The following is a 9,946-nucleotide window of genomic DNA, read 5'->3' as shown; positions in this document are numbered from 1 at the left end:
ATTTACCCAAGTATTAAATAGAAGATACAATTACAAATTAAATACAATCTTAATCTTTTCTCTCTGATGTTATATTTATTGCTTTATTTGGGATAACCTGAACATATGTCGAAACAATCTTACACAATTAACTTTGCTATATTGAAAATTGTAGTCTACCGGTGCGTAGAAAATTCCTCATTGTTTGTTACTGCAATTTGGCAGCATTCGGTCCACTGATGCATGGAAATACATATGTATATCAGCGATTCAGTCGATGCCAATCGTCAATCCTAAAATTCTGTATTCTAAATGTATCATCTGCTATACCTATCTATGTTTGTATGAATATAGTTATATCATTCCTTGTACATACATATATTTTACATGTGTTCATACGCAGTATCGGCGTTACGAGATCAATATGGCTTCTTCCGTAGCTGCTGCAGCTACTGTTCGTGCTGTCAAAGGTAGAAAAATACTTGCTACACGAGCTGCGCTTACGTTAGTAAGTAAATAATTAACATACACATATAAATATGTGATAGTTTTAGATTATTGGTACATGGTGTACAGTTAATATTGCTACGAACGTATGTATATTTTGAACATTGAAAGGTTAAGATTAAGTTTTGAATCTATGTTGATATGTTGACGTATAATTCTTATTCTTAAAACCAATGTTATTACATATAATAACACATTGACTACTTATTTATTTTTGTAGAAATTTTCATGATTTTAGCTGTTTATAATTTTCACAAAACAATAAAAGATATGTATCAATAATTAGTTATTAATTTGTGGATAAACATTTCTTTTTGTAGCTATGAAATATCTTATAAGAACTTTGTATAGTAAATATTAAGTTATTCTCTATTATTGAGTATGTAAACATGTATAATTTGACTTTGTATTACTATTTATACTAAAAGTTAAATATAATTACACAATGTGTGACATAAATATAAGTACCAAAAAATATTTATAAATATTCTCAGACACTTGCATAGATATAAATCTAGAATATTTTAACCGATATCTTTATTGAAATTAATGATTTTATACATAAAAAAATAATGAATTTATTAATTATAATTGAACGATTAGTATTGATATTTAATATAAAATAACAAATATTATATCAGTTCCTTCTTTAAGTTATATGAAACTGTATTAAATTTGTAGCATATTGTTGTAACATTTAATAAAATTCATCAAATGCAAGTAAAGCATTGTAAAAAAATAATAATAATAAATAATCTGTAAATAATGATTATATCCTTTTTATGAATTTTGTTTTTATACACATATATCACACATTGTATAATTAATTTCAGCATATCATTCCATTTAATAGAATATGTATTCATTTCTAAATTGTGAGAATTATAATCTTGTACCAATTTGTTTATTTATAAAAATATTTGTCATTTCCAAATAAACAAAGATATTTTAGATTTTCATGCTATAATTATTTTATTTCAGACATCAAGTGCAGTAAAAAAGATTAAGGAATTATTAAAAGACAAAAACGAATTTGTGAGTAGACAGTTTGACCTTTACTTCAATACCTTCTTATTTATTATAAAGTAACTAAAATACTGTGTTTATTTTAAAATAAATTTATTTTCATATATTGACTATTTCAATTTTAAAGATTTGAATATTGTTACAGCTAAGTACTAATTAAGTTGATTTTGTTCCAAGAATAATTATTGAATTATAAATTGTACAAAATATTAATAATTCATATAAAATATTTTGTAATATAAAATAGCTGACTTTTTAGAACCAGATATTGCATAAAAACTACTTGCTATTTCAGATCGGTTTAAGGGTCAGTGTGAAACAACGAGGATGTAACGGTCTAAGTTACACTCTTGATTATGCCAAAGAAAAATGTAAACTCGATGAGGAGGTTGTTCAAGATGGAGTTCGCATTATGATCGACAAAAAGGCCCAGTTGTCTCTGTTAGGTACTGAAATGGATTATGTGGAAACTAAATTAAGTTCCGAATTTGTTTTCAATAATCCAAATATTAAAGGGACTTGTGGATGCGGAGAAAGTTTCTCTGTTTAGTAAACTTAAAAAATTGTAGTTAATGCAGATTACATAATTATCACAAATTTTGGTAAAATGTGGCTTCACAAAAAAATAAGGTATAATACAATATAAACAAAATGTTTTAGAAATCTCTATTGGTTTAGATGTATAGATTTATATATTACATTTGTTTTGTATACTGCAAATTAGATTTGGCATTATATGGCTTGTTATCGCGGTAAATTCATTTCATTATCTTTTTTCTGTTTAAGTAATAAATTTTGTTGATTATATGTATATGTATATAAATGGATACTATATGTATACATATATAATGAAAATTAACCGATTATTAATTCAAAAGATTCTGATTCCGATGCAAAAACATTTTTCAACATTACTAACGTTTTCTTGTAAAATATTATTACATACATAAATCGTATTTGTTGATAAATTCAACGAATAGATAAAATATGTGAGTTGTATTACATGAATTATTGAATGTTTATAATATTGTATATTTATTTTGCAGCTCAGCACTGTATATAGGATGCTTCATATGATATGTATACATTTATAATAATTAATATGAAATAATATCTTGCCTGTTACAATAAGTCTCCTATAAAAATTTATATATCATTCTGCATCGTACGTGTGTACTTTTGTATTTCGACGATTATTAGGATTATATGCTATACGTATTTATTAACAGTAAATATATGTGCGTATAATTATACATGTATATATATGTGCATGCGTATATGTATATATATGTACAGTAAGATTTATAGAAGAATAAAATAATGCTCAAAGAGTATGACAGTGAAATCATAAAGCGTAATAAAAGCATTGTTCGTTCAAACTTTATGCGGTGATTTTGACGTTAATGTGCTTGATTCATTTTGATTTATTGAGGTGTACTAGGAAAGTAAACAATTGCAAGGCGTTGATAAATCGTGTTAAAAACTGTAAATAGTTCAATTTTAACAAAGTATATTTTCACGTAATATTAACATATTGCGTATATTCGTCCGGTTTTACTGATAATAAAAAAAGTAATTGTTTTGAGCTATTACATTCATTATAAAAAGAAGTCTCTATTAGGATTTGGACCAACCTCCTTCGCATTTTTTGTCAGCTATTTTTATTTTTGTCAATTATATTATTACATTATATAAAAAGATACAAAAAAAATTTATCTACACTGCCGAATGTAAATATTAGCCTATCTATTTGTCATATTTTGTCAATATCAGCGTCACTCGTGGAAGACATAAAAGCTTTTCATTAAAAACATAATCTTATTCGTAATTGTTACTGAACATTGTCTTATGTATGTTTTCTGTTCCTCAATTTCATCAATTTCACTGTTTGAATACGATAAATTTGCGCGCGCTCGTATATACGAAAATCAAGCGCTCCTATTGGCGCAATATATTCTGAAATCAAATCGAGCGTGACTATTGGCGCAGAATATTGTCAAATTTCTATTGGGGCGTTCCTATTGTCACGTCAAATGGAGCTTTTCTATTGGTGCGAAATATTGGGAAGTCGTAGTTTCGTGAAGGATCGTGTCGTGAGGTGTCATTGTAGTCTTAAAAGTCGTGGAGCGAAAATTCGTTTCGTCGATCGTTACCTTGTCATTATTAGTACTTTCATTTCGACTTTATCAACATTTGCTACGCTTTTATCTGCTTCATTTAAATAGTACGTTCGTATTTAATCATTTATTAATCATAATCTTAATAAAATTAAGAAATTTTCTTTTATTTTCATCATTGACTGCGTACTTGATAAGTTACAATCGTCGATAGCTCATATTATCGGTCTTTGACACATAATTTGGGTTATAATATTACTTTATTTTACTGTAATTGGTTTCATTACTGTAAATTATACATTTACAATACTGTATTTCTGATGGTTAATATGATCGGAAATTCACATTATCGGCCTTTAAGGCAAACTGTGGATTTTATTATTCCTTTATCTTACTATAATTTGTTTAGTTATTGTAATATTATTGTAAATTATTGATCTTTTATCATACATTTATTTGAAATTGTTGGTTTTCTTTTGTACAGATTATTGGCTAGTCACGTGATTAGAAAAATAGAGGTTCGCATCACAAACGCCACAAGTGATTAATAATCGATAATTCGAACTAATACGAAATGGATGACACAGATTAATAATCAATTCGTTGGTTTCCCATGCAGATTTGGTAATGATTGAGTTATTATAAGAAAGCGGAATATGTACGTGATTATTTTCTCTTTTCGTTGGATCAATGATAATATTTTCTGTATAATTACTATGCGACTTACAATTGATATATAATGACATTATTTTCTAAATAATTGCATAATTTGTTGAAAATATTAAGATGAAAAAAAGATTAAAAAATCACTTTTCAACAATTAATGCTTTTATATCAATATATGCCAAATTATATGAACTATTTAATTGTTATTAGAAAATAACCTATTATGAAGTTATTATAGTTTTACGTATTTGTATCAGAAAAATCAGTTTATTTTTTCGAAAGAATCTGCGTAAGATATGTTCAGACATGTATCGCTGCAAGATTATATTGTACACTGTAATCATTTCAGGCATGTTTAGTTAAGAATTAGTTAAGTTAATTTAGTTAATTTATTGTAAACATTGTCGAATCTTTATAAGATGTAAGTTTCAGCGGGCATCGCGCCCGAAGAAAAGAAGAGGTTACGAGCCAAGGAGGCCCGGCAAATTGTCATAGAAGAGGGCAACTACTATAATGGCTTTCCATCTTCTGGATCATCCAGAGAATAGAAAGTCATTCTCGTTACTACTTTGTTACTGTGCTCGCCTATAGTATTTGTAGTAGTATTAGTTGTGATTTGTTTGTTAGCCAACGTACATGTTGGCCCATCGTCATGTTGGGCTAATCGCGGTCTTTGAAATTAGCGTTGCGAGTCTAAATTTCGTGTTATCAATTAGAGTTGCGAAAAAGTACCGATTTCGGTTTGGATTAGCGTTACGATGGAAAGATGATCACGTTTGCTTTAGCGTTGCGAATTATAAGATGTCGCGATTGTTCTTAGTATTTTCTATCGTGAATTATTAGAATTTGTCGAAAAGTAAAATTTGAATTTGTCGCGTTTTCTTTTATTTAAAGACGAATTAAGATGACACGTTAGTTTTGAATTAATTTCGCAGCGTTGCGATTTGTTACTATCGCGTATAGTTGAATTATATTTTTTTTTCATCTATAGGTAGTAACTTTATATTAAAACCATTTTAAGATGTAGCGTTGCGTTGATTAATTGTGGCGTTCTTATACGTAGTGTTGCGTTAATTAATTATCGCGTTTTTATACGTAGTGTTGCGTCTATGAAATGCCCAAATTTCTTCCACTGGGATTGAGACATATAATTACTAATTGTATCATATAATATCATATAATTATGAATTATATAGCAAATAATATGAGTTAATTGGCTGCTATTTCGATCATATTGTTTGTTCTATTTCTAACTCCGCTTTGTGTCATCGTACAAAATTATAGTAAACAATTAATTTCTCTTTCTTAGGCAACTTACAATTAGTTTCATTATTGTGCCATTTTGTCATTCTTATACTTGTCTATCTCGAATAGAAAAATAGATATGAAGTTCTCCGTAGAACCGTACGATTAGATAGGTTCTTGTAGCATGGAACTTGATAGATTCTTGTCCATGCTAGTGTGCAACCAAACAGGATAGATCCCCAATTTTATGGGTTCTTGTATATGCTAACATCAATTAAATTCAACACTTGGTTGCATGGTGCAGCACTAGTCCGGGAGCAAGCAGCTCTATAAGCGTGAGCATTCTTATTTCCTCTGGTGATGTGAACAGGTGTGTGCGGTTTATCGTGGCGTAGTTCAACAGTTTAACTCCGTTTTCGTTTCAACAAAGACTTTTAATGCCTTAAGGAAAAGTGTTCTATACAATCGAAACAAAAAATGACATATATTTATATATATATATATATTTTTTTGTTTAAACTTCGGTTTAATGAATATAAACGCAAGGATATATACACATAACTTTTGAATTGTTGTGAATCTTAAGTTAAGAATTGCATTTTTTGAATTTTACGCATTAAAAGTTATTACAGTAATTTTATGTCCATTAGAATGTATTCTTCAAACTTAACAAACCCTTTAACCACGCAAGAAACTATAATTGGACTTAGTACGGTTAACTTTCGATAGATGCTTATAAAAGGAATGATAAAGAAATTTCTTGAATATACGTATATGTACTATAATAATAATTGAAAATGGATACTTCATGGAAGAACACTCGTGACGCTTTAAAAGACTTTGCAAATGTGTTGAAGTGTAACAAATGGTAATATTTTAATTAAAACAATTAACAAACATATTAATATTGTCTTTTAAATTTTCTCACATTTGTATGTCTGTGAGGGTGTGTGTGTGTGTGTGTGTGTATCATTTATATATATTTTATCCTTAAGATCCATTATTTATTTACTGAATAAAGATAAAATTCGAACTTATTTTTATAATCTTATTAAAATTGTTTTCAATATTACAATTAAAAAATATGTCCAAAAATTAACATGTCTGATTAATTATAATGATACATTTCATATTTCTTACATAGTTTATCTCATATATTTGACATTTTTTAAAATGTATAAACAAGTACGTTATAATTTTCTTTACTTTTTTTTTATGTAGTGGAAATGAGCCAATAAATGCAACAAGATACACCAATTGTGGTCATTTCTTTTGTAAACAGTGTGTTGGGAATGATTCACTATGTATAATATGTAAGACACCTGTACAACCCATTGAAACATGTAGCGATCATCTAATTGAGAGTCTTGTATCTCATTGCAATAATATCGCAGAAATAATACAGGAAAGGTATTATAAAAGTTAAAGAATAAATTTTCATATTTCTATATTTGCATTCTTTAAAATATATTTAAATTGTTTCAAATATGTGAATAAGTGTATCTAATCTTATGAGACTTTATTAACATCTGATTATAGTTAATTCCAAAATTTTATACTAAATATGTCTTATATATACAAATAAAATTTTAATATGATATGCTCTGCTCAATTTTAAATTAACATAAATTTAATAGAGATTTATGGAATATAGCCACAACTTCAAATTCGATACAGTCACCTAACAGAACCAATTCTACATTATGTAATTTAAAATATCGCATACCAAAAAAAAATATCAATAAACAGAACAGTAAAGGAGAAACACAATTACATACTGCGTGTTTGAAGGTAAATTTTTGATACTTATATATATAATATATAATAAACAATTAAAAAATAAAAGATGTGATTAAACTTATGAAATTAACATTAGGGGAAGATACAAGAAGATCACATAAAAGTTCTATTAGCTGCTGGTGCAAATCCAAATACAAAGGATTATAATGGTTGGACTCCTTTGGTAATTATTACACTATAAAATAACTTTTTAAATTGAATTTGAATAATGAAAATATAATTTATGCAGCAAGAAGTTGTAAGTTATGGTCATACCAATATATGTCAGTTACTATTAGAATGTGGTGCATTACCAAATACACCTGGTGAAGGAAACAGAACAGCGTTACACGAAGCTGCTAAAGCAAATAGATTGTTGGAAGCAAAAATGCTATTAAAATATTCAGCTAACAAAAATGTGTATGATGATTATGGAAGAAAACCTATGTATGTGTTACTTAATATTGATTTATTAAACTGTCGAAGTAAATATTCTATATATTATATACACATATGTTGATATTCTCAATATCTGTATAAAGTTGTTAGTTATATCATAGTTCTTATATATGTAAACTTCTTCTCTTCTTATTATAATTTTATATTTTCATTTCATGTTATATGTTGCATTTTAGAGATTATTGTCAGCCATACAGTGAGATGTGGAATATTTTGAAAGATGGAAATGAATTGGATAATGTACTTGAAACCACCATAGATCTTAGTCATACTTTAAATAAATCACTTTCCATGACATTCGATATGGTTGTTATATATGTATCAGATTTACAAGAAGAGAATAAAAGACATTTGAATGAAATAGCGTCAAAGAATAAAATTAAAATTGTATCTAGATTTCAGTATGTTGATGATATTTTTAGTCATATTATAGTATATAGTATTATATTACATCTTTAAATGTAGGAGATTATAAATATTACATAATATGTTGTAGATCATCTGTGACTCATGTCATAGTAGAAGCTAATAGTGAAAATGTCGTACAACTGTCATACGACGTAATGATAGCACTTTTACATGGAGCTTGGTTACTTAATACCGAGTGTAAGTTTGTTTCTAGATTAATACTTTGTGTACAGTTATACAAATAAATTTTTATAGCATCTTTTGTCATAAAAGGGATTCAATTAGGAATGGATATAAGCGAAATACTAAAAGGAGATTTAGAAATATTCGAAGTTAGTGGTACACCGATTAAAGGTATCCCAAAGAAAGCTAGAGAAAATGCACAAAAACAGGTAAAACTAATTGCAAACACATTGTACAGGAGAATTAAATAATACATTGAATGTTTCTGGTTATCCTTTTAGAATCCCGGTCTCTTCAATCGATGTTATTTTTATTTTGCGTGGCAGTCAAAAAACATTTATGCAAATGGTATGCAATTAACAAAAGAGGCATTAATAGCACTAGTACAAGAGGGTGGTGGAACAGTTTTGAAAAGAGAACCAAATCCAGAAAATATAAAGGACCAGGGATTATTTATTCCTTTTCACGTTGCGAATGAACCTACTCATTCTTTATATAAATGTACACATTATATCATATATGTACCAGAAAGAGATGAACCACGTATAAAATATAATATGCCTCATATAAAAACACTTCCGCTTATATGGCTAATTGAATGTATAGAAAAATTTACATTAATTGATCCATCGCAATTAGGTCTACTTAAACTTTAATTATTAACATGTTTTGTAGCTATAATTGCTGTACTAGAACTAATGAAGAAGTGCTATTAACTAGTAAAGTGTAATTTTTATATTGAATAGAATATCGTATATTTTGATATAATTAAATATGTTAGAGAATTTGAAAAATGTGACGAATTATTTAAATATACTAAAAAAAATTTGTTTTTACAATTAATAGTCATGTAGAATATTGAAACAAATAATAGGATTTCAAGTTATTTTCTTGTTTGAACTTTTTAAAGAGACGTATGTTAATGTACTACTATGATTACGAAGGATTGACCGTTGCGCAAAGAACGATAAATTCCAAAGGGAAATATCGTACGGTATCCCGTACATTTACGGGTAAAGTACCGCTAGTCGTGCACATATACTTACATATACATGCGGTGAGAAAGAGAGAACGGAAGAAAAAAGTTATAGGGGAATGAGAGAGAGGCAAAGAGGAAGAACAGTGCGAACATGAAAGATAGGGAAAAGAGAGATTCTAATATAGTTAAGATCAGATAATAAGGAAAATCGAATATAAGTAAAAATTAATAAATTAGAGCATACATAAAGCTATAAATAACATAAGACAGTAATTAAATTTAATGAAAGAAAACCGAGTATAACGATAATCATCGGGATGGTTTACGCCTATTTGTGTTATATGTTAATGCTATTACACTAATTTTATTAATAATATATGCTAGCAAATAGCTCATTCTTCATGGTTTGTAAATATACTTTGATTCAAAGCTGTTTGTTAATGTATTGTCAAAGAAGCGAGTAAGGTAAACAGGAAAGAAACATGTACATATTACGGATTACTAATAAATTGTAATAGCAGAATTGTTCATATTTAAAATATCGTGCATAAATATCTGATGTTGATGCCAACAACCCTTCCCCCTCTTTTTGAGTAAT

At 27.8% G+C, this 9,946-nt stretch overlaps 2 protein-coding genes across 6 annotated transcripts; both read left to right on the top strand.

Annotated features, from left to right (window-relative positions):
* Positions 1 to 210: 210 nt before the first annotated feature.
* LOC100647631 (iron-sulfur cluster assembly 1 homolog, mitochondrial) lies at positions 211 to 2,896 on the top strand. 2 transcript variants are annotated; one of them, XM_012313308.3, is made up of 4 exons: positions 211 to 293; positions 383 to 487; positions 1,468 to 1,521; positions 1,808 to 2,896. In XM_012313308.3, the coding sequence occupies exons 1-4, from the start codon at positions 219 to 221 to the stop codon at positions 2,060 to 2,062; spliced, it is 489 nt and encodes a 162-aa protein (XP_012168698.1). In that variant the 5' UTR covers positions 211 to 218; the 3' UTR covers positions 2,063 to 2,896. The 2 variants fall into 2 exon arrangements, with proteins under 2 accessions (XP_012168698.1, XP_048266137.1); XM_048410180.1 differs by lacking the exon at positions 211 to 293 and having other exon boundaries at positions 389 to 487; positions 1,808 to 2,142; positions 2,559 to 2,896.
* A 148-nt stretch (positions 2,897 to 3,044) lies between these two features.
* Positions 3,045 to 9,887, top strand: LOC100647865 (BRCA1-associated RING domain protein 1). Of its 4 annotated transcripts, none has more exons than XM_048410174.1 (10): positions 3,045 to 3,736; positions 4,114 to 4,253; positions 6,762 to 6,950; positions 7,178 to 7,331; positions 7,417 to 7,503; positions 7,570 to 7,766; positions 7,955 to 8,179; positions 8,275 to 8,384; positions 8,460 to 8,578; positions 8,651 to 9,887. In XM_048410174.1, the coding sequence occupies exons 2-10, from the start codon at positions 4,243 to 4,245 to the stop codon at positions 9,023 to 9,025; spliced, it is 1,467 nt and encodes a 488-aa protein (XP_048266131.1). In that variant the 5' UTR covers positions 3,045 to 3,736; positions 4,114 to 4,242; the 3' UTR covers positions 9,026 to 9,887. The 4 variants fall into 4 exon arrangements, with proteins under 4 accessions (XP_048266131.1, XP_003398697.2, XP_020720894.2 ...); XM_020865235.2 differs by lacking the exons at positions 3,045 to 3,736; positions 4,114 to 4,253 and adding exons at positions 4,728 to 5,875; positions 6,191 to 6,408; XM_012313315.3 differs by lacking the exons at positions 3,045 to 3,736; positions 4,114 to 4,253 and adding exons at positions 4,728 to 5,910; positions 6,191 to 6,408.
* Positions 9,888 to 9,946: the final 59 nt, after the last annotated feature.

The sequence above is a fragment of the Bombus terrestris genome, chromosome 11, assembly GCF_910591885.1.
Source record: "Bombus terrestris chromosome 11, iyBomTerr1.2, whole genome shotgun sequence".
Lineage (NCBI taxonomy): Eukaryota > Metazoa > Arthropoda > Insecta > Hymenoptera > Apidae > Bombus > Bombus terrestris.
The sequence above is the reverse complement of the archived record's forward strand: the minus strand, read 5'-3'. Positions and strand labels throughout refer to the sequence as shown.